Source organism: Phyllostomus discolor, chromosome 12, assembly GCF_004126475.2.
Source record: "Phyllostomus discolor isolate MPI-MPIP mPhyDis1 chromosome 12, mPhyDis1.pri.v3, whole genome shotgun sequence".
Taxonomy (NCBI): domain Eukaryota; kingdom Metazoa; phylum Chordata; class Mammalia; order Chiroptera; family Phyllostomidae; genus Phyllostomus; species Phyllostomus discolor.
The window spans coordinates 41,900,199-41,927,380 of NC_040914.2; the positions used below are offsets into that span (position 1 = coordinate 41,900,199).

At 54.6% G+C, this 27,182-nt stretch overlaps 1 protein-coding gene across 2 annotated transcripts in view; it reads left to right on the plus strand.

Moving 5' to 3' along the window:
• ABHD2 (abhydrolase domain containing 2, acylglycerol lipase) overlaps positions 1 to 27,182 on the plus strand; it is a 60,536-nt gene that overhangs the window by 12,234 nt on the left and 21,120 nt on the right. The window contains exons 2-4 of one of the 2 annotated variants that reach the window (XM_028502424.2): positions 2,196 to 2,296; positions 4,847 to 5,046; positions 26,945 to 27,120. In XM_028502424.2, the coding sequence (XP_028358225.1) occupies positions 4,853 to 5,046; positions 26,945 to 27,120 (370 nt within the window). In that variant the 5' untranslated portion in view covers positions 2,196 to 2,296; positions 4,847 to 4,852. The remainder of the gene's footprint in view (positions 1 to 2,195; positions 2,297 to 4,846; positions 5,047 to 26,944; positions 27,121 to 27,182) is intronic. The other variant, XM_036013160.1, reaches the window with a different exon arrangement.

Sequence of the window (27,182 nt, forward strand, 5' to 3'; positions counted from 1 at the left end):
TGGCTCCAGGACATCATCAGGGACCCCAGGCTTCTGTCTTCCTGCTCTGCTGTCCTTTTCCTGTGGCTGTGGGAGTGACCTCAGAGTCACTGCATGGCCCAGGGTGACTGTGGAGGGGCAGCCGTGCTGTCTGCATCCCAGGGAGAGGGCAGGGAGAGGGCAGGGGAGCTAACGCCCTGCCTTCAAGGAGTCTCCCCAGAAAGTAGACCAGCCCCTCGAGGAACGGCCAGAGTTTAGTCCCATGGACTCAGGACCCACTGATCTGCAGAGGAAGGTTTTTTATTTTTTCATTTTTTTTTTCCAACAAGGCACATGTTCCAGCTTTTCATTACAAGGAAGGAGGAGAGACTTCGCTTGGGGAAGCACTCGGCAGACTCTGCCACATTTCCGAATCTTTCCCCCAATGCGTGTATTGTGTATCCCTGCCGTGTTTGTTGTAGCGGTCGCAGGCCGTTCGTGGAGTGTGTTAAGTTGTAAACAAGCAGTGTAAATACCAGTGAGTAAAACGTGCCACATCATTTGTCACCCTGCCTTTCCACAATCCTGTTCTGTGACTTGATCATCTAGTCACGTACACAGAGAGCGTGTGTCTTGAGTATTCGGTCAGTGCTGACTTATCCAGGGTTGGAAGGGACCTGAGGCAGATTCTCCCACAGTGGCACGTTCCGATGCCTGCAGGAAGCATCCAGATGCCTAGGAGGTTGAGGAGGCCGGGGTCAGTGGTGAGGACCGTTGCAGAGAGTGGCAGGGCCTGCGGCCTCCTGGAGAGAGCGTGCTCTGTCTGCAGGGCATGCCTGCCATTCAGCGACATTCGTTCTGGCTTTTTTTTTCTTTTTTTTTTAGAGAGAAACCAGGGCTCCAGATTTTTATCTGAAATCTCCTGGCATTTATAACTTGGCAGCTAATAGATTTAAATTTTTAAATACCAGCCAACTGCAATGCCATCCGTGGGCTCCTGCATTAGGATCCATCTTTGTTTGCCAGCCGACAGTGGAGCCCCAGGGAGGCCCAGTGGCTGCTGATGTGGCTGGAGACTTTGCCCTTTGGCCTCCACCTCAACAAAAGCCTGGTCCCCTGGGACTAATTTGTTCAGAATACAAAGAAATAATGAAAAGTTCAAGTTGAGCAAGCCTACGGCAAAGGTTGGGCCTCCCCTGCAGCTGGCTTTCATTGTCTGTGTAAAGAATCGAGTTGGGTGGCGGGACCAGAGCCTGCGGGGCTGGAACCCTGGCCTGACCACAGCGCGGCTCTGTGACTTAGGGCCAGCCCCGGGCGTCTCCTCTGGCTTTCCTGCCCCACCACCCGTTTTCTTTCTTGCTTGCTCCTCTGCCTCTCTCTCTGCTCTTCCCACTTTCGGATGGCATAGCATGTTGGCTAAGACAAGGGTCTCTGGGGCCAGACGTGAATCCTGGCTTCTGTGTGACCTTGCCACCTTATGCAAGCTTTCTCTGCCTCAGTTTCCTCGCCTGTGAAATGCAGATAATGATGGCAGCTACCTCATGGCGTGTGCAAGGGTTCAATGCGTGAGTGTACCTAAAGGATGGGGAGCAGAACCTGGCACACAGAAAGTTAACATTCTCTTGTTTGCTGCCTCCGCTGGTTTGGGAGCCGTGGACCTTCAGCACAGCGGGCTCGGCGATGGCCCCCCGCCTCGCAGGAGCACTTGTGGTTCCTGGCACCTCTCCGCAGCCAGCTGCCTGCCCTGGCCGGGACGCAGCCCCGCAGGCTGTGTGACTCCCCACGGGTCCTCGCGGCCCCGTTCTGTTCCCAGCGCCGCGCTTTGAGCGTGTCCGTGCCCTTTCATTTTCCCGTCATTGCTGTGTGTTGGGGAGAGAAAGAATGAGTCACCCAACTGCTGTCTTGACCTAAAGCCTCATTAGGCCCTGTCGCTGGTAACGCAGACATACCTGTCGCGCGTTCCTGAAGATCCCGTTCCACGATAGAGGGTGGGATCAGGGTGCATGTGCTTTGGCCGGAGTTCTGAGGCCGCAGACGGCCTGTCCTGGGAGCCAGGGGGGGCCCGCTCATCTGTGGGCTGACAAAGGGTCCCCCGCAGGTTTGCGCAGACGGCCGGGAGCGTGGCACGCAGGTTAACTACAGAAGTCATCTTTTTCCCTGCAGACCTGAAATGCAGAGAACATAAACCTGCTTGTACTTCCATTAAATTGCTTCCTTCTTGTCACCCATCTTTTCAGCTTCTAGGTAAACCTGAAGGAGAGATCTGAGCTGACCGGCCCAGCTGCACAGCACTTCCAGGACAGTTGATATTTCCCGTGGACAGGAACAAAGGACACAGGTCGGTACTGTCCAGACCCGTATTTTTACTTCTCCTGCCTCCCTCATGTTAATGAGTAGTGAGTGGCCGCGGGGAGGGAAGGACCCGCTTTATTACTTTATTTTTACCGGATAAGTCTGCCCTAGACCAACAGGGACATGGCGGAGCCGCCCGCTGCTTTCCTGCGTTCTCTCCCCAGCGCAGGGGCCAGAAAGAGCACCGTCCGGGCTCCGCATCACCAGGGCCGCGCCACCAGAGTGTGGAGCTCCTGCTAGGGCTCACGTTGAAAGTTCCGTGGTGCGAGCGGTGTCGTCGTGGACGTGTGCTTCTGGTTGGCTGGACTGGCCCAGGTGGCGGGGCTCCCACGAGGGGCTGGCCGGCACCACAGGTTGAACCCGTGGAGCGTCTTTGAATGTGGTGCTGTGGGTGCTCTGGGCCGCTGACCCCGCGGAGGACCGGTTAGCTCTGCCGACCCCCCCTGTCAGAAAAGTGTGCGTTGCACGAACCCCCACGGGGTTCCTGGGCTGTAGGATCCTTTAGGGCAGCGGCCCCCGACCTATCTGGCACCAGGGACTGGTTTGGTAGAAGACAATTTCTCCGTAGACCGGGGTGGGAGGGGTGGTTTCGGGATGATTCAAGTGCGTTGCATTCAAGCTCACCTCCTCTGTAGCCCGGTATTGGTCCACAGCCCAGGGGTTGGGGCCCCCTGCTTTAGGGGACCCACGGATCCCAAGTTAAGAATCCTTGTTTTAGTGATTTGTAAATAGCTAGTCTTTAGGGGAACGTGTCCCCAGAGGTTGAGTTTTAAGGGAACTGTCAGTTCTTAAAAGTTCAAAGGTGGTTGCAGCTGAGTGTATAACCTGCATACAAAATTGTATCAAGTTAATTTAAAAAATTATTTCCTTGCCCTGATGACAGAAGGTGACTTAGGGAGCAGCGGGCCTTTGGTTGCCTTCCCCACTGAGCCGGGGTCCCGGCCAGAGGTCAGCTGCAGTGTGGTTAGGTCCCGTATTTGCCGAAGCCCCCCTGATGGTAGACAGGGGTTTCTGCATCCCCTGTGACCCGCCCCGGGTCTCAGAGAGTTCTTTGTCGCGCCCCAGTCCTGTCTGTGGGAGAGTGTTTTGTCCTGCCTGTTCTGTCTGCGCTGTTGGCCGCCAAGTTCTCGGGCTGACTGTTTTTAGCAGAGGCTACTTGAAGCGATTCCCGGGGAAGCTGTTGCCATAGCTACCTTGGCTGTGCGAGTTCCCATTTTCTCCTTTTTTGTTAGCTTGTGGTTTCCCTAATTTTTAAGGTGACAGCTGAGGTTCTGTTTTTCTGCTGAGCAGCAAGGATTTTTTTGTTGCTTTTGTTGTGTTGTTGTTTGGTTTTATGTGTTGGGAGGTGTGTGTGTGTGCACGCGTGTGTGTCTGGTGTATGAGGTGGAGCTACCTCAGAAGATAAAACACTAGGAGAGCGCGGGGAAAGCCTGATATGCGTGCCCAATTTCCTTACTCCGTGGTCTGCTTTTACCCTGTTTTTGGGCTAGTGGGGGCGGGAGGGGAGTGGGCCGAGCTCCGTTCCACACTGCCCGAGCCCCGAGGAGCGAGGAGCAGGGGTCCCTGGGACCTGGGCTGGGTATGAACTTGACACCCGTGCCCTGAGGAGCAGATGGCTGAGTCAGGCCCCAGTGGCTTTGTCTCATCCTGCTCTGAAAGTGGAGGGGGTGGCGCCAGCAGGCAGTGCAGCCACACCTGAGGGCCATGGCCGTCCCACTTCACGTCCGTGTCCCAGGCTGTGCCCAGGGACCTTCACGGACACCTGCTGCACCTGGTGTGGGCTCAGCCCGCAGAGAGGCCCCGGGCTGCCTGCCAGCATCACACGGCGACCCGCAGCCCCGCTCGTCCTTGCTGCCTGGATGCTCTCTCCTGCCCTCCAAAGGGTCCTGTTCGAAGCTGGTAGATCCTGGCAGGAACACCGGCATGGCGATGGCCGGGACAGGCCTGGCCCGGTGTGCGCCCCTTTGCTGACAGGGCCTGCCGGCTGGCAGGAGCCGTGATGGTGAGAAGGGCACCCATCGCAGACAGCGCCGGAGCAAGCGCAAGGCCCCTCTGTGGGCTCCTAGGGGGGCGTTCCTTTAGCTGAAGGCGGCCACGGCCGTCCCCCGTGCTGGGGAGCCTTGAGCTCTCACTCTGCTACTGGGGGCGCCAGCAGCTGGCTGCTGCGAGACGGCATCACAGCACGCTGACAGACACGGCTGCAGGCGGAGCACCACTCAGGGCACCCACGCGCCCACAGCTCCTTCACGGTGGGAAGCAGAGACACGGCAGGCCTCGCCCAGCTGCCACCCGCCCTCCCCGTCATTAGATTTAAATAAAGCCACAGCACCCTACCCAGCTTATCAGTGTCCGGGACTGTTTGTATTTGGGTTGTTGCCAGTCCCTTGGTGGCTGTAAAGCCCTGATGGCAGTCCACCTGGGTGGGCCCCGGGGACACATCTGGGTAGGACGAGTTATCGCTGCCTTTGTCTCATAGGGTGTGGGCCCCGCCCCCGCTGGCGGAGCTCTAAAGCCAGCCCTGTGCTCCGCTCCCCAGGCCAAGATGAACGCCATGCTGGAGACGCCCGAGCTGCCGGCCGTGTTCGACGGGGTGAAGCTGGCCGCGGTGGCCGCCGTGCTGTACGTGATCGTCCGCTGTTTGAACCTGAAGAGCCCCACCGCCCCGCCTGACCTCTACTTCCAGGACTCGGGGCTCTCCCGCTTTCTGCTCAAGTCCTGTCCTCTCCTGACCAAAGAGTGAGTAGACCCTGCCCGCCGTGTGCCCGCCCGCCGAGCCGTTTGGCTTTGCGGTGTTCAGAGAACCTTATCATGCTGTGTTGTCAAGGCCGCCGTGTGTGAAACAGCATCCCAGCTGTTAAACGAGCCCCAGTCTCCGCAGAAGCCTGTGTGTGAATCCCGGAGGCAGGAGACAGAGTCCGATGTTGGTTGCCTGGCGCCGTCATTCGAGACACGGGATTTGCAGAGCACGCTTGCCGTTTTTAGGTAGATGCAAAAAACTTGGACGTTCTAGGCCTTGATCAAAGGCTCCGTTTCCAGCTCTGTTGCTAGGGCAGGAAAACCATCCCTACCCAAAATAATTAATGAGCAAAAACACACAGACTTATGAGTCAGGTGCTGTTTGCTCCCCTCTCTTACTGGAAAACGAGTGGCACGAGCCAAGAGCCCACTCCAGCAGAACGCCTTCGCTCCAGGTGAGCGAGCCCCCGCCCCAGACCAGGTCGGCATCTTGGGTGAGCGCTGCCTCTGAGCGAGGACACCGTGCTTGTAAAAGGTGCGTTTTATGTCACACTGACCGTCCAAGAGACTCGCGGTTAACCGTCACTCAGAGGGTAACGGAGCCTTCCTTCAGGGCTCGGGCCGAGCCTCAGGCATGAAGCCTCCCGGGTCCGACTTCCTTCCTCCTTGCTCCTCCTTGCTGCTTCTCTTCTCGCCCCTTCAAGCTCATTCCCTTCTGCCAGGGGCGCCTTCTCGGATGGGAGCCACGCGGGGGAGCTGTCGTGATCCCCGCTCAGCGGGGTTTCCGACACCCAGCGGGTATGACCATCTCTCCCCTCCTCTGCTGGGGGCCATGGCGCTGAGTAAGTGACTGTGGTAAGAGCAGACAAAGGTACGACAGACACACCTCAGAGCTTGGGTTCTCGCTCGTCTCCCGTGGCCGATTCATTTTTTCACGCTGTTGGCCAAGGACGCGGGGCTGCTGCGGGCTTTGGGTGTTGGTAGGTTTGGGTGCGGTTTCCTCAGGTTGTAGCGGTGATGCTCCGGCCCAGAAGTTACTGTGGGGAGCCGTGAAACTGGGTCGTGTTGCCCGATGCTCGTGGAGCGCCATGCACAGTATAATGTCACCATGGCAACCTGGGAACTGTCCCTGCTGGGGAGTCTCGGTCCCGGGGCTCCACGCCAGGTGTCAGTCAAGGACACGCTGTTCTCACACAGAGGCGTGTCTGTGGGAAAAGTCTCCCCCCGGAGGGGGTGCACAGAAGCTGCGTGCTTTTCCAACTGTCCAGCGCTTGTTTTCAACATTTACTGTAGAGGGAATGCACGGTGTGCAGTGCGGCTGGAAGTCATGGACGGGTAGTAAGTGGCAGCCACGCTAACCTCCTCCCAGGACCAATCTGGAATTACGACTAAACTGTAGATTCTGGGGGAGGGAAGCACAGGGGGACTAAATGGTAATGGGAAAAATACCGTGAAGATTGAACAACAAAAAAAAAGGAATGTAGATAATTCTCCGACCTGGACTGTCAAGTAACATTGCTCCTGCCTTCAGGCTGAGTGCGACCCTGCAGTGGGACCCACCTCCTCAGCCATCTCCGCTTTGGAGCTTTTGGAAAGCAAGGTGTTAAAAGCCTGTAAGTTTACACCAAGATGAGTGCCAGTTCCCACACTGAACTGGTTCCCGAGCAATTAGAGGAAGTCCTGCAATGGCTTCCCGTGGCTTTGATTCCGTACCCCTAGTTCAAAGGGGAAAGGAAAAGCTGATTAGGGCAGGTTGTTTTTTTTGTTTTGTTTTTCTAAAAATAAATAAATAACCTACAGACAGTAAGTTTAAGGGCTTCCCTTTGCTTTTTCCCTGGCACGCTTTCCCCCTGAATTTAGGGTGCTGGCCTCTGCGGGGGCGGCCCCGCCCTCCGCCGGCAGGGAGTGCATCACAGAGTCTCCTCGGACCTCACTGCCCCGTGGCCCCCGGCACGCCCCCACCCCTGTCATTACCCGGTTGCTCCCTCCTGGAGAGACCCAAGTGACAGAGGCATGCGGCATGCAGCGTGCAGGTCAGCGCAGCTGTGTAGCTGTGGTCTGAAGGTGGTACGAAGGGGCGAGCTCCCCGAAACGATAGTCTCCCGAGCCCTGCCCTTCGGCGGGCAGCGGCAGCCCCGTCAGAGTGCCTGGAGTCAGAGTGCCTGGAGTCAGAGTGCCTGGAGTCAGAGTGCCTGGAACGAGGCTTCAGGAGCTGAACCCCAGCACCCGGACTCTCTGGCTTGGACGTGACCCCGGCTTAAAGGGCAGAAGGACGCACCTTTTCCTCCACCTGTTCACTGGCCTCTCGTTTCTTATTTCAGCTAATTGCAGGGATGCCTGTGTCCTGCGCCCAGGTGGCGCCTCACCGAGACGCCTCCACGTCCCCCGGGGGTCCGTAATGCTGTGTTTTACGTTTGCTAAGTCCCCTCGTAGGCATTGCGCCTTTTCATCCTCGCAACAGCTTCGAGGCTGGATTCTCTTTCCTTCCAACTTGAAGGACGGGGAAGCCGAGAGGAGCGGAGAGGGAACTCGAACCCAGTTCCTGACTGCAGACCAGGTTCCCGTCTCACGGACGGGCAGGTGGACAGAGACTGTCCCCGCGGCGCAGGTGGGGGAGGCGAGGCCCAGGGCGGTGAGGGCCCCCTGCCGAGACGCGAGGCGGCCTGGCCCCGAGGAGCCTTCCAGGTCCGGCGTGGCCCTGCCCTCTTGCAACCCCTCTGTGGGAGGCCACTGTCCTCAGCGCGCTCGCACTTCTGTCACAGCCTCCCGCCGTCAGGAAACTGTCTGTTAGGGCAAAAGTGTTTCTTCTGGGACTTTGAAGACTTTTTTCCCAGAGGAAGCCTGTCTGCAGCCTTCGCCAGCCACCGTCCGGGCCAGCCAGCGCAGCTGAGTGATTTACAGCCGGCTGCTGGCCGGCCTCGTCCCTGTCCCCGTCCCCGGGGCAGCCTGTCACTAGGGGTGGGAACACTGCCTCCTGCTGCTCCGGGAGACAGGGAGCCTGGATGAAAGGTGAGCCCTGACGTCAGGAGAATAGGGAGTTCTTCCCTTTCGGCATCCAAGTCCTTTTTTAAATCTGTTTTAAGGTCATTTCCCCTACCGTGTATTATTAGAAATGAACCTTTTTAATGTCTTGAGGAAGACTCTGCTTAGATGGCGGTGATACGTCTCTTGTTCACTTAGCAACAAATCAGTATTTACCTAGTGGGTTTTTTTTGTTTTTTTGTTTTATTTTTTTGGTTTTCAAGAAGCGTTTGCTTTCGGTGAAACTCGCAGGCTAAAAGCTCAGTTCGGAATTATGAGGCAGCAGGTGACAATACAAGTCTCCATTTTTTTCTGAATAAAAAATGTAATGTGTGTTCATTTTTTTGAGCTGTCACTTATATACAGTAAAACACACAAATCTTAAGTACAGCTCGGGACTTTTGATAGGTATTCACCTGGGTAACTACCGTTCCTGAGGGCTTTCATAGGAGTGTCCCGAGTCACCTCCCCCACCGCCTCGGCCGGCCTCCTCAGGCAGGCCAGTACCCAAGGCACACAGCAGGGCCGCCCCAGCCCACCCCCCAGGCCGGCCTCCCCGGCTGTGGCGCTGTCCCTCTGCCCAGGAAGTGCCTGCCCCTGGGCCGGCGGCCCCTGGCTACCCCCACGTCCCCTCCTCTCCCTCTCCACCCAGCTGCCCCTTATCCTGTAAGCGATCTTAAACAGCATGAGTTCTGAGAAACTTCCCCTAACTTGCCTCTGCTTCTCCTCAGTCAGAACGTGCCCCTTTCCTCCCTCCTACGCACGTCCTTGCCCGGCGTGTAGTTCCTCTGCCCATCTAGCACGGCCCGCCCTGTTGTATGGGGGTCTGTGTCTGCCTCTGCTCGGTCAGTAGAGTGTGTGCACCCACATCAAGGGCCTCAGGACCCCTAGAGCTTCCAGATCCTAAGTGTGACCCCGTTCTGTCTGTGTCTCATCTACCACAGACAGACAGAGGTGAGGGAGGTCCTCGTTTTGGCAAAGGCCACGTGCACTCTGTCCCCAGCCCACGCAAGCGGTGCTGCCGGGCACTCCAGGGAGTCGGGGCGCCTTCAGCTCGGACGGAGTTTTGTTTATTGGGATGTCACTACCCTGTCTCTGAAAAAAAGTGGGTTGGTCTTAAATTAAGTCAGGACGGCCGCCAGGTAGATTCATAAAAGCAGCTGGCAGCCTCCGCCCTTCCCTTTGGCCCAACCGAAGTTTCCATTCAGAGCAAAGAGGCGGCGGGGTGAAGCAGGGAGCAGGGGTGAGGCAGGCAGCGTCTCTGAGAGTCTGCTGTTAGCACTCATGCATTCCCTGGGGGAAGCCAGGCCTCCGCTTCTTGGCTCATTAGCAGGCTCGCCAGTGTGGGGGGTGGTGTAGCTAAAGATGCAGGCATTTAGGAGGCACATGGTGGGGGGCTTAGCTAACCCACCAGCCTAGAGACAGGTGGGAGGGACGGTGTTCCCTGAGACACCTCGGCACCCCTGGGGGGCCCGAAGAAGGGAAGCGGTGCGATCAAAGCCACTGCCCCACGTTTGAGGGCCCTTTCTTCCCCAGAGACAGACACGCAATGGCTTTCTTTGGCAGCCAGCTGCCGCCTGTTCCAGCAGGAACTGGGCGTCATTGTTCGCCGTGGGTTTGAGAGGACCTGAGACCTGGGGATGAGGTCACGCCCATTCCAACACCAAGCCAGAGAGAGTAGTTGACAGCCTGTGCCCCGGTGCCCTCGCTGGACATCTCCCCAGAGGAGAACGGCAAAAACCCTGGACCCTTCCCTGGGTCGCGATGGCGTCATCCTCCGGCTTTCCCTGTTCCTGCCTTCACTCGCCAGAGTGCAGACCCCACCCGAGGCGCCGACTGGAATGTGCCCACCGTCGTGGGTCCGCGAGGCCAGTTTCCTGCCCGGAGTCCCCCACTTGCCTTGGTTAGTGGGCATTGGAGGGTTCCCTTCTCTGAAACCCCTTTGTGGGGAGGTATTAAAGAAGACCATTTTTAAAAACTTGTCCATTGCAGAAATTTTCCAAAGGCACTTTTTAAACTGGTTTCTGCACAGCTGTGCTTCCTGGCGATTTCGGGTGTGGCAGAGCGAGCAGACGGACTTTGGGTTTCCCTCTCAAACGGTTCCCACTCCTTCTCCGTCGCTGTCGTGCGTGCTCGCTTCCTGGCAGTAAAGACTCCCTCTGCTCTTACCTACCTCCAGTGAAGGCCTGGAAGATGCTGTGTTTGTCACAGATGAGTAAGACACGCTACTTCTGCCCTCGTGTACAAGGGACATGGGTGTGTTTGATCATTAGGAGTAGGAAGGCCCTCACGCAGATCTGACGCCGCCGTGTGTGGCGTTTCGATCCAGTCCTGAGGAGTGTGGGCCTCTGTGTGCATGCCCTGTGGTCCGCCCCCCCCCCCCTGCCTTCTTGGCCCCCAACCCCCTGCTTCCCTTCCTTGCCCCCTGTTGCAGTGGTGGTGCCCTCGGGGAAGCGAGGCGGAGGGCTTGGGTGGGGACAGTTGCCGTTTTCTCAGTCTTCAGGACAACATGGTGCAAACGCAGCTTCACACACTCCCTTCGGGTCAGACCGCCACCCCTAGGCCCTGCCTAGTTGGGAACTTTGGAGTCAGCACAGCTCAGCTATGGTGAGGTGAAGCTGAAAAGGATTTCATTATCTTGGGCTTAAATTCCTCTTAATTCCCTCTTGTTCCTGGAGACATTCCAGATCAGATTTAGATTTTTTTTTCCTCCTTGGCTGAACACTATAGCTTTGTCCTTTTCAATAGGATAAACTTGTAATTGCCAAGAGTCTTAATACCATTGACCTGATTTTACCCACCTCAAGAACCGTGCAAATATTTCCTAGGTGCTTGTGGTTACAAGCTGGTGAGTGGGTCTGCGGCGCTTCGGTGCAGGTGTGGGGAAGCACCAGACCCCCAGAGCGCATGTCCCTGGAAACTCCGTTGTGAGAGAGCTCTCAAAAGACGGAAGGCTCAAAAATCGTCGTTACCAAGACCGAAGGTCGGCGGTCAGCATCAGTGAGGTCACCTTTCCATCTGACTTCCTTTTCCAGTAGCTCGCATGTCCGATGAGGTCGCCCAGACCCAAACTGCCCAGGGGAAAAAGAACAGGTTGCGTTGCTCAATCCGAGGTACTCGCCGTCCTCTGTGACCAGACTGGCCAAGGGCCCGGCTCTCCCAGGACCGACAGGCTCCTCCCCAGCACGTGGGGTTTCCGGTGCCAAGCCGAGGCAGCCCCAGACAACCAGGGTCGACTCGGCAGCTGCTCTGTTGCTCGCTGCCTTCTGCCGTCAGACGGTGAGGTTCTGCCGAGTGGCCGTGTGTGGCGGGCGGGGCTGTGGAGGTTCAGTTTGACTCTCGGGGGCTGCCCGTCCGCACCGTCTCCGCTCTGGCAGCTCGCCCACCCAGAGGCCGCCCACGCCAGGCAGGGGAGTGCCGCCGTCTCCGAGGCCTCCGGGATGGGATCAAGGTGACCAGGCCGAGTCTGTGGGGACGTCCGCCCGCCTCCTGTAACCTCGTACAGGTCGTCCCTTCTCCTGAGGGACCCCGCACCCTTGGGCAGGAACTGCTGAAGAGCCTAAGACACTCAGAACCCCAGATACTCGAGAGTCCTTGGTTTAGTTGAGATGGAAGCAGGTTCATCACCCATGTGCCGTGTCCTCCTTAGAGCCATCGATTGCAGTTTCCACACACTTACGACCATCCTGCCGCCCTGTTCACCGTGACTGAGTTTTTTCGTCAGGGTTTACTGTGTCTACAAACAAGAAAAGCAAAAGAAGTGTGTGCCACAACTGACTCCATCACACGGTGTCACGCTCGGCACACAGGGACGGGCAAGAGGCTTCCCCCGTTGCTGAGTCGCCTTCCCATCCATGCTTGCCCGGACAGGGCTCCGGGGGCCCTCGAGGCCCACCAGCCCTCCTTAACTTTACTTGTAATTTCACTGAAACGCAGTGTGCTCTCCAGGGCCTCCCTTGGAGCAGACCCACTTCTGTGGGCCTCACCAATGCGTAGTTGGCTGAAAATTGGTCCTGCATCCGGGAGCAGGGAGCAAGGAGCGGGAAAAGTCTAAAGTGTCCAAGCGTAGCAGTTTTTGTCAGCTTCGCACGCTCTACGGTCCGGCCAGTTCAGTGGTTCCCTGTCCTGATCTCACACGGTCCCTTTCCCTCCACCTGCTCCCTGGCAGGCGGCCCGCTTTGTGCTGTACATCAGCCTGTGCTTTGCCATAAGGCGTGAGCGAGATGGCAAGTTGACTTTGCAAGCGTGTTCTGGAGGGTGGCCGAGCGTGGTTTCTCAGTGGTCAGCGCCACGTCCGTCCCGTGCTGTGGAGGGTGGACGGCCGACTGTGGTCTACCCCGCATCCTCGCTGGAAGCGGCCGTGCGGGACGTGCCGGGCTTTGGAAGCACAGCCGTCTTCCACGGTCCGCAGAGCACCTTCCAGGCCAGTGGGGCTGGGCTGGGGAAAGCACTTTCCCGGGTTTGTGAGGGAATCTGCCCCCACGCCCCCTCTGCGAAATCCTAGGAAGGGAGGCTGTCACTGGCGCAGACAGCTGTGGCCCTTGCTGCGTGGATTTTCCCATGCCCGGGTGAGGCACCAGCCCACGCCCCTGCCTGCTGGGCCTAGCAGAGCCCTCTCCCCAGGGCCGTGTGCCCCTCAGAGCTTTTCGTCAGCCCCCGGTGGCCGCCTACCGTGTCCTGTCACCCCGAGCCCCGGAAATGAGTCAGCGCGCTGGCAGCTCGGGAACCACCCCAAGTCCCCTCCCTGTGTCAGCTCCTAATCACAGAGCCGGGCCTCCAGGTCGGCGTGGGCACGTGGCGCCAGGCCAGACGAGCTGCCGTCTGAGGAGGCCATTAAGAGTCTGTAATCCGGAGCGTGTGGGGCACCCTGCCGGCAGGTCAGCGGTTCACCCGGAACCGCCTGTGGCCTACAAAGCAGCAGGTTGTGTAGGTTTCCATTGTTCCACTGGGGACCGATGCCCTCGCCACAGCCCACCTGACCTTCCGGCGACACGTGGCACCAAACTCCGCTGGCGAGACCCCGAACTGGCGTTTTCAGCCAGATCACAAGCGCCTGATGGCCACTGCTGCCCACCAAGTCAGTGTCTGCGAACGTGGTTAAGTGTCAGAATGACCACTTAAGACAAGTGATAAAGGAGCTTGCAGAAAGGGAGCCGGTGCTGCGGCGGCCTGGATGTGAGGGCTTGCGTGACCCTGAAAGGGGGTGGGCAGGCACAGAGGTCACTGTGAGTGTGGGCCAGGGAAAGCCGTCAGCTCAGCAAGCGCTCCTGGGAGAAACGCTTTGCTCTGCCGGCCAGCTCTGTTCGCCCACGGTGTGCTGCTTTCTCCTGTGGGCCTTCGGCCAGCTCACCTGCGTGACCAGGTGACGGAGGCCTCCCTGGTTGGGCACATTTCCTCACTGTCGCTGCTTTGCCCTGACCCCATAGCCACTCTGCTCGTGTCCCCTGGTTCCCGGGACCTTCATGTGACTAGACTTGGACCGTCTCTCTCACAGTCCCCAAACATCTGTGTGCTGTTCTTTGCATGAGCTTTGCACCTGCCACTCTCTCTGCCCTTTGCTCACTGTGCCCTGGGCTTTGTTTGCAAATGAGCCCTGGCCCCATCTCTGGCCTGGTTTCCACAGCTGCTTCCCGGCCAGCTCCCCGTGCCATGATGTGGTGCGACAAGAGCTGTCGATCTCAGGGGGAGCCCCAGGTCTTTAGGGGGGAACCAGGAGGTCAGATCATAGAGAGTCGCAAATTCCCAGAAAGGAGAGGTTTGGGCTTGATCCCCAGAGCATGTGGGGGGTGGAAAGGGAAGAACGGCTGTAGCTCCAGAGGCCTTTCAAGGTCGCATCAGTAGGTGTTGGTGGATAAAGGAATGGCCTTGGGCTTTGGAGGAAAGGGCTGAATCACAGATAGCGCAGAGGTTGCTGGGAGTTGAGAGAAGAAGAGTCACTGAGAGACAGCAAGAGGTCAGATGGGGAAGCTGCTTTCTCGGAAAGTTGTGTGGTTTGGGGCTCTCCGTGGGTTGGGCACACGGGCAGGTACAAACTAGAACTTAGGTGTGAACTTAGGCCAGACTGCCGATTCCTGATGGGCAGGGAGAGGAAGGCAGCAGGGGAGAGGAGCCTGATGGGAGAGACTTATGGCTGGGGGAGATGGGGGGCAGCCGGTCGGCCAGAGGTAGGCAGTAGGGAGGTTAGGAGGAAGACCAGGAGCCTCGCATGTCATGGAGGGCAGAGAAGCAGTGCCTTGAAGAAGAGGGGGCAAGACACCACAGAAAGTCCGGAGGGAGGAGGACTGACAAAAGAAAGGCCTTTGAGCTGGGCCAGAAAGGACCGGGGGGTTTTGCAGCGGGATTTTCAGTAGGAGAGTGAAAAGGGAAGTCAGCTCAGAGAAACCAGAGAAACAAGTGAGGAAACAAAAGCTGAGAAAGGAAGGAGAAAAAAATAGGCAACCAGAGGAGAAAGCCAAATTGCGTGAAGGTTTCCCCCGGAGTGAGAAGGTGAGGGCAGTGGCCCTGCGGACAGGGAGCGGGGAGCCGAGGCCCACCTGGGCTCAGATGCCACCTCTGCCCCCTGCTGGCCGGGTAACTGCCCCTTGCTGCATCCGCTTCCGCATTTGCAAGATAAGAACGCTGATCTCACAGGTTCAGGATGAGGATAAAAAGACGGCACGTGAAATGACCTGCAGGATGCTTGGCATGTGTAAGACTTTAGTAAGCATAGCTGCTATTATTACAGCTATCTTTATATCGATGTTAATACTAGCTAGATAGTTGTACACATGAAACGGGACATACAGTGCACCCCAAGTTCATGCATTTGAACATCAGTAAGACCTCAGCGGGTAAGTGGGCAAAGGATATGACTAGGGAATTTCCACAAGAGGAAATACTAGTAACAAACACCAAATCATGTGCACAGCCTTGGTAACAAAGAAACTTTTAAAAATGAAACATTGTTTGCTACTCAGAGGAGATTCGGGCAGTTGTGTCAATACAAAATTGATACAGTGTTAGTCAAGATAGCATAGTTTAAGCCATGGTAACTACCCCCCAAAATAGCTAGTGTCTGGGGCTTCCATCATACAGTTTACATTCATTTGCATTGGAATTATTTATTAGTCTATATCCCATGATAAACTGTGAAATAACTCTATTGTATAAATAATAAGGTTTCATCTGGCTGGTTCAAACTGACATGAAGTGAAGGAAGACTGAATATAAAACACCTCGTCCTTCATAGCTTGGAAAGTCTCATATACTTTATTGCTAATAGCAAGTGTAAGTGCTGACACCAGCCACGTCCTGCGCATTTGTCTTTCGTGTGTAAAGACAGATGGACTTTGCTTTAGCAGGACTTGCTAGAGCCTGCTTATTATCGGTGTGGTTTCGTGATGCTCTCCTGGTATGTGGACAGGAATGAGGATGTGGCACCGCAGCTGCTGGGGGTTTTCACAAGGGCGGGGCTGGGCACTGTTTGAGCAAATACTTTCCTGCGTTGTCATGCCACGGGAGAGGCCACGGGCGAGGCCACGGAGAGGGCTGCCGTCTCAGCGGGACTGAGCCCCACCCACCCACAGCAGCCTCCTTCAGCCTTTGGAGCCAGGGGAGCTCAGGGCAGCTGCAGCGCTTGCTTCCGCTTACATTCCTGTTCGTGGCTCAAGCAGTAGTGGCTGCATTTCTCCGTAGTTCTCTCTTTTATCTTTTTCTCTTTTTTTACACTTTTTAACGTTTTTTAAAAATAGATTTATTTATTTGTTTATTTATTTATTTATTTATAGACAGAGGGCAGGGGAGTGAGAAAGAGAGGGAGAGAAACATCCATGTGTGGTTGCCTCTGACGTGCCCCCCAGTGGGGACCTGGCCCACAACCCAGGCATGGGCCCTGACTGGGAATCGAACTGGCGACCCTCAGTCCACTGAGCCACACCAACCAGGGCTTTAATGATTTTTTTATTGTATTTTCTCCCCGTAGCTCTCTCAATCGAGGTCATAGTAGAATCTGTGACCTTGTTTTTTCCTTCAGCGTCAGCCTTGCTGTCAAAAGGCTCCTGTGTTACCAGAGTAAATTTGCAATAGCTATGCATGTCATAAGCATCCTTCACTCTAGGGCTTATGTTTATTTCTCAAAAACAGGTCATGCAGTTACATTAGAAGGCTTCCCCAGCCACCACCCAGCTCCCTTCAGCTACTGTCTCCAGTTTCTTGATTGCAGCAACAGCAGTTGCCCACACACCGGCGCACACGCTTCTCCTTTTATTGCACAGCTAGTAGTGCGCGTGCCGGGTGCTCTCCTGCACCTCACGTTTCTCCGTGGAAGAGCACTGACTCTTCCGTAAGATCGTAGGAAGGGCTTCTTCCTCTGAAGTCTCGGCTGCTTGGTGTTGTGCAATGGGCTGTCATCTGTTTAACCAGTTTCCTAGATGGAGGTATGATTTATTTCTAATCTTTCGCTTCCCAGTGCTGCAACAGGTAATTGGGTGTTTACATGATACGCACCTGTGTCAGTGCAGGAGCAGCCAGAAGTGGAGCAGTAGCGTCGGAGGCTGTGTGTGGGGGAAGTTACCCAGTGCCCTCGGCTGTCCCCCCCGCACCCCGGCATGAGTGTCTGTTTCCCCGAAACCTGGCCAGCACCAGGGGCTCTCCTACTCTGTGATATCTGCCTACCTGGCGGGTAGAACTGTTTTCCTCACTGTGTGTATGTCTCTGAGGAAAGGTGCTGGGCCTCTCTTTCACATTTAAGAACCATTTTCCTTTCTTTTTTGGTGGCCCCTGCCCATTTTCTGGACGGCCATTGGTCCTTTTCTTCATCATCTGAGAGAGCCCTTTGTGTGCTGGGAAGTCAGCCCTCTGTGCTGGGAGTTGCAAATGTTTGTTTGCCGTTTGTCCGTTGTCTCTCGACTTTGCCCCCCGTGGTATTTGCTATGCAGAATTTTTAAAAACATTTGCATAGTCAAATCTGCCGATCCATGGCTTCTGGGATTTCTGTTTTCCTTAGAAAGGTCTTCTTCATTGTAGGATTATAAAAAAAAACAATCTAAACTTTCTCCTAGCACATGTATGGTTGCATTTTCTATTCTGAAATGTTTTGTTTGATCCCGCTGGAATTTATCCTGGTGTGAAGTATGACTCCAATTTAATATTTTTCTAGATGTCACCCTTTGCCCCACGCCATTTATCGGACAGTCCATCATTACCCCATTTACTGGCATGCCGTCTTTCACTCATGCTAAATTTCAGGAGGTATGAATGCGTATTTCAGTCTCTCCTGGTCTGTCCATAACCCTGAATGTAGACACTATTTGCTTATTTGTAGCTCTTTACGTAGGTTTCACTGTGGACAGTAGGGCGGCGCTAGTCCCCCCTTCATGACTGTCCTTCTCATCACCTCCTTGGCTGTCTAGCTGCTTCGTTTTGCCACGTGAACTTCACAGTGCTTGTTTAAATCCAGACGTAAACATCCCGTTACTGTATTGACTGTATACCCGTTAGATTCACCGATGCTGAGTTTCCCTGTGCAAGTTCATCTCTCCCGGTCTCCTAGGCCCTGAAGGGCGGTGTAAAATGTTCTTGTCTCCTTCTCCTGGGGGCGCGCTGCCTGGGGACAAGGGAGGACTCGGGGTTTGGCTGTGGGTTATGAGCAAGGATCTCTCTGTGCACACACGGACTAGCAAAAGGTGAACGTTTTTAATGACGTATTTTAAGAACCCATTTTTCTCTGACTTCGCTGCTTGCCATTTAGTGAATTCTCTTGTGCACATCACAGAAAGGTCAGGTGTGTGCTCATGGTGAACGCCAGCGTCTCAGTCTTCACAGTCGTCTCCTGATTAGAGTGTCCGCAAAGGGCACTCCGTGTAGACGGCGCGGGAGCTCCCCGCTGGATGGCCACGCCTCCCGCCCCCGGAACAGCAGCACATACGAGGTGCGTTTTCCACGCTCGCCGTCCCTGCTCCCCAGCCCAGTGGGGTTCTGGAGGTGGTCCTGGGCTTGCCGAAGGGCAGACCGTTGACGGGTACGTGTGTGTTCCCCAGACTCGGGGGGGTGAGCGGGGTGGGGGGAGGCAGGGACACATCGAAGGTGTTTGCGTGCTGTGCATCGGCGTACAGTGGGCGAGCGAGAAAAACTATGTATAAATACTGTGTGTTCTTCCACGTTTAGACTTCAGTCACCTTCAAAGCACTCTCCATTTGATGCCATACACCTATCGAGACGTTTTTCCCACTGCTCAGAACAGTTTTTGGACTCGTCGATTTTGATGCTTTGTAGTGCTTCTGCCATTTTTTATTTTACCTTCTCTTCATCAACAAAATGTGTCCCTTTGAGGACTCTTTTCATCCTGCAAAACAAAAAATACCGCTCGGGGCAAGATCAGGTGAACAGAGAAGGCGGGGCATGGGGGTCGTGCCATTTTTTTTAGTCAAAAACTGCTGAACACTCAGCACAGTGTGGGCAGGTGCGCTTGTAGATCACCCGACGTGAAATGGGCAAACCCGTTAAAAGAGTCTTCAGAAAAACTTCACTGAAGCCGAGCACAGCCTCTCACAACCACACCAGCTGGTGCACGGGTTCCAGATGGGTACCTAGGACACTCACCTAGTGGGGGAAGGCTGTATGTACTACAAGGGGCTTGCCCTCCAGAAGATAATCCCTTTTTTTTTTCTTTTTGATCCCCGTTTGTATGTCCTGTTTGGTTAGCACGGATGGTTTTTCCAAGTCCATAACTTCGCCACAGGAAAGGGGAGGCCGGCAGCAGGGCCTCCTGCGGGCAGTCCGGCTGGCAGGCGGAGTGTGGGGGCTCTGGCCCGAGCACCTGGGCCGTGCAGCTCCAGGAGCTGCCATGCCTGCTCCCAGTTAGGTCACCAGTGTCCGACTGGCTCTCAGGACTACTTCAGTGAATGGCATTTGTTGGGTGGAACCCTGGAGCCTCGTCACGATCTCCAGGCCCACGTAAAGCATCATGTGCGACCCGGGCTGAGACACACACGGGCAGAGGGGGCTGTGCTTCCATCAATGTATGAGGAGCCTGCACGCTGTGCCCGGGACGGGAACACGGTGGGACCAGACACGTTTAACATGTGATGTAATTCTGAGGCGTTTCAGCCGGTTTCCTCTGAACTTTGTGATGGAGTTTATCTTTCCTTAGAGCAAAACAGCGTGGGTTATTTTAAGTGGTCTTGTTGTCACTCAGCCGTGTGCTGTGCTCGCTAACAGTTGGGTTCCGTAGCTCACGCGGTGGGCCGCAGAGACGCCAGCTTGCCCTTGTGGCCTGTGTCTGGTGTTTAGACTCCAGTCACCGGAAGAGGAGATGTTTTCTCTCTCTGCCATGCGGCCACTTTTAGTCATTTCAGGCAAAAACAAAACAGTCTCTGCGCTGGAATTTTCCTGTGCATAAGAAGCCTGCGGTTCAGGAATAGAACATGTAGCAACGACAGTGAGATGTAATGTGCGACAGCTGCGAAGAAGTATTTGCCTGCAGTGGGGAAATGCTGTGTTCACAGCCTAGTTCTGATGAGCCTGCTAATGAGTGTTTGGGAAGCTGAATGCGCCACTTGTCACTTGAGATAAAAGGTCCAGGGTATTTGTTTCCGAGGTTAATGATGTGGCCGTTTCCCAGGCTCAGTCTTGCCCCAGCAGGACTGGGGTGATGCGGTGTAGAGTCCACTCCACGTGCACTCCACATCCGGCCTCCTGAAAAGGAGGGGCTTGCAAAGGGCTATGTGCTAGCGGAGAAGGGGGGGTCCAGGGTGCCGGTCTCACGAGGAGGCCTGCGCCTGCCCTCCTGGCTCCAGGTCCGTCGGGCTGCGTGGGCTCTGTGGTGGGAGCAGCAGGAAGGAGCCCCAGGCCTGTGGAGGGGAGGCTCTGGCAGGTCAGGACCCAGGATGAGCATCTGCAAAACATTCCCCTGGACTCTAAAGGGTTTTGCCCATCCCTGCATTCTCACCCTGTGTGCACACGAGTTTGCACATGCGCACACATGCACACACATGCACACACGCAGGCCTGCAGCTCAGATGTCTGACTTGTGCAGCTTCCATGAGCTCTGTTCCCAGTGTGCCCCCCCCCCCCCCCCGCCCCGCCTCTGCTGGCGCTCATCCTGATTGGTTTACTCTCACTCAGGAAGGTGGGGTACAGTGCACGCCCCCCAAGTCACACACCTCTCACCTTTCCTGGAGCGGCTCCATCCTCTCGCTCTCGCTGTCATGTCTCCCCCAGGCCTCGTCATCTTTAGGGGGATATTTCAGTATGATTCTGGCCTCATCATAAATGTGAATATTCTCATTAATTACTCTCAAAAGGGTCATCTGCAGAAAAACTGCAGTCCCGTCAAGAAGTTGGTTACAGTTGTGCAAAATCATGTAAAATCAAAGAGATGCTCTGTGTGTGTGCATGTGTGTGTGTGTGCGTGTGTGTGTTTATCGTTTGTGAATGATGCCATAGAGAAGTCCCAGCGATACCAGTGGTGGGTCTGGGGAAGCAGGTGTAATATAATGTGCCGACAGTTGATCCGACGGGACGGGGTGGGGGGAACCAGGCACAAGATTAACTTCCGGTTGAGGGCGTCAATGGCAGCCTGGAGTGTGACACAGAAAGGAAAGCTCTGCATGGAACTCAGAGACTGGACCTTGAGTCTGGACCTTGTGACACCAGGCGAGTCCACGCTGTTTTTCTCGTCTGTAAAGTGGGGGCGAGGCCACTGCTCAGAGTCGTTGGGGGACCAGATGACAGGCGTGACATGACTAGCCCCGTCCTCGATGCAGGGACTGGGGGCTCAGAAGCATCCCCCCTCTCGGAGGACCTTCGGCTCCTGAGGGCTGTGGCGACAGGACGCCACAGGCTGGGGCTTGCACTGGAGCCTGGAAAGGTCAAGGTCAAGGTGCCAGGAGATTGGGTTCTCCTTGAGGGCTCTCTTCCTGGCTTGCTTTGTCCTCACGTGGTGGGGAGAGTGAGCTCCGGTCTCTCTTCCTCTTCTTAGAAAGGCACCAACCCCACCACAGGGCTCTGCCCTTGTGACTTCACCCGGCCCTAATTACCTCCCAAGGGTGCACGTCCAAATCCCATCACATCAGGGGCTGCAGCATCAGCGCGTGAAGATGGGGGGACATAGACTTGCAGTCTGTAATGCGCCCCATCATGCCAACGCATCTCCCGCCTGCCCCCCCACCCGGCCCGTCCCATTCTTTCCCACCTGTTACCCACTCCTTGGGGGCATGCGCACATTAAAGAGGCTTCTTTGAGGACATGTTTTCTGGAACAGATTCTGCTGAGCCAGTCTGATTCCATGATTAGTTTTTAATACAATACTTAACATTATTTATCCAGTTTTTTTTCCCCTTTAGATTTTACTACAAAGCTAGGAATCAGTTTTTTGTCTGTATTCTATATTACTGACCACAGCTTATGCTGTAGCACATTCTGTTGTGGCCATTATTGCCACCAGGTGCAATTCTCTGGGTTAAATTTTGCAAATCTAAGCGCTTTTGTGAAAACTAAATTCTATTGGTTTTCAGACAGTGCTAAACCCTGCCATGTGCGGCTCTAACCGTTGCCAATTTTGCTCAGATTCAATTAGGCCACTAACAGCCATTGTGAAACAAACAAGAGAATGATAATATGTATCAACTAAACAACTTAAATGAAAAGTTGTGATTAATATTAGAGATAGAGATGGCAGTAGAGACAGTGGGAGAAAATGGCCCAGTAAGGGTGTTCTGTGTCGCTAATCACTGAGAACATGCAACTCAGAACCCACCTCTGCATCCCTCTGATGCAGCCCCGTCTTCAGTGAGTCACAGTCAGATAGTCAGGGTTTGTTGTTTTCACTGAAGCACCCCGTCGGAAACAAAACAAACCGGAAACGCCAAGGAGGACCCGCTGGCGGGCTTGTGGTTTGCAGGAAAGGCTTGCCAGGAGTGAGAGCGCTCTGTCTCAGGCTGAGCCTCTGCACACACCCTACTGTGTGCTGGCCGGTGCCGACTTGGTAGAGGGGTACTTGGGAGAACCAGGGAATGACAGCTAAGTCTGGCTTCAGCAGCTTTAAAGTGGTTTGATCCAGAACCAAGGGACCTGGGTCCCGTAGGGAAAAACGGTCGCCCAGAGATTTAGGGCAAAGATGAGCACGGGTCACAGCAACCGTCTGTCCTTGCTCATGTGTGTATGGAGCGGTGGGGCGGGAGGGGCCCAGAGTTCCCCTTGCGGTCTTTCCAGGGGCAGTTCTGTTAGTGTAGCCAGATGTTGGCCATAAATAGGCTCAGAGGATGAGGACAGGCTGGCCTCTGTGTTGTGTTGTGGTCTCGCCGCTTTCTCAGTGACGAGCACTTACTGGCCACCGGCCACAGCACAGCACTGGACAAACCCCTGTGCGGTTAGCAAACTGGACAACATCACTCGGCCTTCAGGGAGTTAGGACTAAACGTGCCCAGATGCTGATTCTAAGAACAGCTTTAAAAAATACATGCAGAAGTGCACGCAGATTAGTGTAGTTAGAGCCGAGCACTGAAACGTGTAGCGAGCTATAAAGTTTTACTGTGGGACAGGAATCCCCCAGTAACGGAGAGATGCTCCACGCTCTCCAGTGGGGCCAGTCGAAGTCGTACAGGTGTCAGCTTTCCCCAAGGTGGAATAATTATGTTCTGTATGTTTCCAGTTAGACGTCCCACGCTTTTTAGAGATCGGGCCGCTGCTATAGTTCATCTGGAAAACAAAATGGCAAAAATTGGCCAAGAAACGCTGAGAAAGGGGAGTGGGGGAGCCCTGCCCTCTCCACTCTCGAAATACTCCGTGGAGGGGCCCAAAGGAAGTGGGGTTGCGTTGACACTCGAGGGGCCACGTGGACTGCTGGACCAGGACGGAGAGGCAGAAACGGGCCTGGCTGTTCCACTGGACACTTGGCGTGTGTTTAAAGGGACAGTTTAAGTAAGGAGGGAAAGGGTGGGCCATTTATGGCGGAAGGACAATTAGCTGTGAGGAAAAAATGCATTAGACCTTTACTTCCCCTCCTTTACAAAAATAAGTGGATTTAAGGGCAATGTATTTTTAAAGCTTGTAGGAGTAGTGGAGGGGAATATTGGGGAATATAATTGGGTGTTAGACTAGGTGCAAACACTAAGTGCAAACACAAAGGTTTTAATAGAAAAAACTAGCAAATGTAAACACAATGTATAAAAGTTATGTAAGACAAAAGATAAAATTAAGATATACAAGAGACTGAGCAAAAACCTTTGCAACATAATATATGAAGACTTAATGTAGAGGTGATAAAATGATAACTACAGAGTAGAAGGAAAAGTAATGGAGAAATGGACAAAGGACATGGACAGACCATTCACAAAAGAAATACAGTGATTAATAATTAACGAATTGGAGAAATGCAAATAAGAAACTTTTTTTTACCATAGATTGGATCAAACTTAAGAACTGACACATTGAAATGAAATACCTTTTTTTTTTCTTTCTTTTTTTTTTTTTTGCCCATCAAAGCGGCCCCAATGTAAAAGGTTGGCAACACCACTGACTGTTGAAGGGGAGGAAGACAATAGGTCATTTTAATGCATAATGGGTGGGAGTGCCCATTGGCCCATCTGTTGAGGGAGGCAACCCAGTGATCCTCTGGACTTCGAAAAGCGCACAGCTCTTGGTTCCGCTCGCAGCCTCTGGGCCGACTCCGTGGTACCCCTCCTCGCAGGGTGATCAGGTCCCAGCCCCTCACCACACGGCGCCAGGTCCAGGAGGTTCGAGCAGACGCCCCCTGGGCCTGTGGAGGGCCAGGCCCCGATCTGACAGCATTCCTCCACCGCAGCCTGCCAGCCCAAACACGTTGCCGGCCAGCCCGCACTCAGGCCGGGCGGAAGGTGTCTGCCTCCTGGTGGGCAGATGGGCTGTGGGGACAGGAAGAGGTGGGGTCTGGCAGCTGCGTTTTCAGACACGCCACCACACAGGTAGTGAGAGTCAAGCCTGTTCCTCCATGAACATTTCTCATCCCCTCTCTTAAGTGCTTATGTGTTTATATAAATTCCAAAATTTTCCATTGTTTTGGTCCGTATTTCCTTTCCAACCTAAACCAAGTGACTAGGCACGTATTCTGGGTTTGTTTTTTTTTTCTCTGTGTGTGTGTGTGTGTGTGTGTGTGTGATCTGTGGGTAAGTCACATAAACAACACATGGAAAAACCCCACCACAGAAAATTCTGCCCGCAGTTGCAAGTTTTGTAAGCCCTGGGGTTGTGTTAATGTGAAATCAATTAAAACCAGTGCTTGCCCGGTAGGTGGTACTGCCGTAAAATTAAAGATCCTGGGACTTCCCCTGTGCACCGCTGACCTCACGTGCACTGAGACGGCCGCGGGGGGTCCGGAGGCAGCCTCTCATCCACACGTACACACACACACACACACACACACACACACGTACACACCTTGAGACCTTCACCGCAGCCCAGGCTCAGAATGGGGCCGGATGCCCTGGGAAGAACACAGCACCTGGACCCCACTCGTGCCGCAGCCAGATTCCCCTCGTGATGGCGATCATTGTTTCGCCATAAGTGTGAGGCCTGTCCAGAAAGTATCTGGCTGCGTGCTGTGGAAAATAGAGATATTTACTGAGGAAGACACAAGAAACATTGTAAAGAGGGCAGCGACACCATAATCCCTTCAGAGTAGGCGCCTTGGGGCCTCACACAGCTCTCCCATTTGCCATTAGCTGCTCCATCGTATTTTCCTGAATCTCGTCGATGGTCTGAAATCTCGTCTCTCTCAAAGGCGGTATTAGTTTTGGGGAAAGCCAGAAGTTGCAGGGTGCCAGATCTGGGCCCTAAGGGGGCTGAGTCACCTGGGTGATTTGAAGTTCTGCCAAAAACTCAGCACGAGAGGTGATGCAAGAGCGGGCGTGTTGTGATGAAGCTGCCAATCACCAGTCACCATGGCTGCGGCCTTCTGAATCATCCAAGTAGTTCCCTCAGAGGAATGTTCAAACTTAACGCAAAATTTGATGCAGATTCGCTGCTCTGCTCACTCAGTCATTCTGAATGTGATGACCACACAGTACACATGCTCACGCAATGGCACCTACCGCCCCCACTGACTAGTGCAGTGAAGTCGTCATTGTTCACCCATGCGCATTCCAGTCCACTCTCCTGGGCTGCCAGGTTACATCCCTGCCACGTACTCTGGTCTTGTTACATTTGCAACGGCTGGGCTTCTTCTGGACAGCCCTCGGTGTATCTTTGTGTGTTCGGATTTGCTGAGCGGGTCTGCTCTGTGCTCAGGCAGCACGTCCGCCCCACGTGCTCACTGGGTTGGATGAGCGGGCCTGGCGCCCACGGGCGGCAAGAGGACTGTGCTTGAAAAGGGTCTTCACATTCACCGAGCCACCCGGGCGCCAGGTCACAGCTGTGCGCCGGGCACATCCCCCCTGGAGCCCTCGTTCAGTTTCTGGGCGCACGCCCCCCGCACCCCCCCCCCAGGTACCGTGTGTCACCCAGGTCCAGAGTCTGACACCTTTCTTGGATCCTGTGTCTCAGTCTCCTGTAGTGTGCAGTCGTCCGATTGGCGTGGTTTTCATAAGCTCGCTTTTTGTTCTTTTAATCTACCCATCCTTACAAATGTCTCCGCCTGCTTTCCACATGCCGTGGCTCCCACTGTGAGATTTGCACCGGTGGGCCACGTTGGCAAGCCGCTTCACGTCCTTACGTCTTCAAATGCTCTTCCCCCTCCTCCCCGTCCCCAACAAGGAAGCTCCTCTGGGAACCAGATTGCTTAAGGTGACAGCTTCACATCTCTTCAGTTTGCATAGGTTTAATGAATTACCCCCCCATCCAAAAAAAAAAGAAGTAAACTCGATTTAATTTAAGAAGGGCATCTGGGATCGTCTGGTCTGACAGAAATGACAGGCATGACTTGACAAATAGCTTAAGGTAAACGACTGATAATAACACAGTGCCCACCACTGTGATGTCACACAGAGATGAAGGGTCGATGTCGTCACCACTTCCTATCTCGGGACTCTAGTTTGTGTGGGACGCACACCCTGGCCAGCCGTCCGGCCTGGGCTCAGAGCCGCAGAAGAGAAACCAGCAGCAGCTCGGTGCAGGGGATCCATCCTCTTGCACTGTGGTCTGAACTGCAGACATTTCCTGACTGTAACTTGGAGCGCCTCGCTTTCCCAGTAATTAGCATGTGGTTTTCTTGTTTTCTATCAAGAGCCAGTCACTTCCTGCTTTCACAAAGGACAGTTGTGAGGATGACGTCATGCCTTGCCCACGCTAACCAGCCTTTTCCCTTCAGTGATGCAACGAACATTTACACCGCTCTGTCCTTCCGGTGTATTCCCTGGGGTGCGCCGTGCCCCCCTTCTCCCGACACGTGCACGTACAGGGCACTCAGAGGCTCTTGGGAGAGTCTGCAGCCCTTCCCACTGTAACGGAACGGCTCTGGGGATGGAGCGACCCCTGCAGCCACAGACTGTCTCATCAGGGAAGGCAGAGAAGTGACCTTTAGTGAGTGTCAGCTCTGCTTCTGTTTTCATAGACCTCAGCTCGTTGGACAATGAGGCGAACCCCGTCACGTAGCATGTGTTTAAAACGTATCACTTGCTTTCTTTTTATTCTGTGTTGTGGAAGTAACCCACGTGGAATTACTTAACTCCCCGAATTGGAAATCCTGTCCATGTAAGCATGTCCTGGTTGACTTCTAAAGCTGATCTGCTGTGGGGTATATTAATACGTGGGGACAGCAAGTAAGTCACCACATGGATGCAAGGTGTAGAAGTCTCAGTTATGTGTAGTGCGGAATCTGTCAGAAGAAATCTTAAACAGTTTTGAAGCCTTTTGCTCAAAGGTTTTTTCGTAGCATTATTCAAGGAATGTGGAGTGCAAATTGACTTCTGGTCTCCCTCTTTCTTAGATACATTCCCCCGTTGATCTGGGGGAAGAGCGGGCACATCCAGACGGCCTTGTATGGGAAGATGGGAAGGGTGAGGTCGCCACACCCGTACGGGCACCGGAAGTTCATCACCATGTCTGATGGAGCCACTTCGACCTTCGACCTCTTCGAGCCCCTGGCCGAGCACTGCGTTGGAGGTGAGTGGGTCAAGGTTGTGTGATTGGGCCAGCGTTTGGGGAAGGAGCACCAGTCCGTGGGG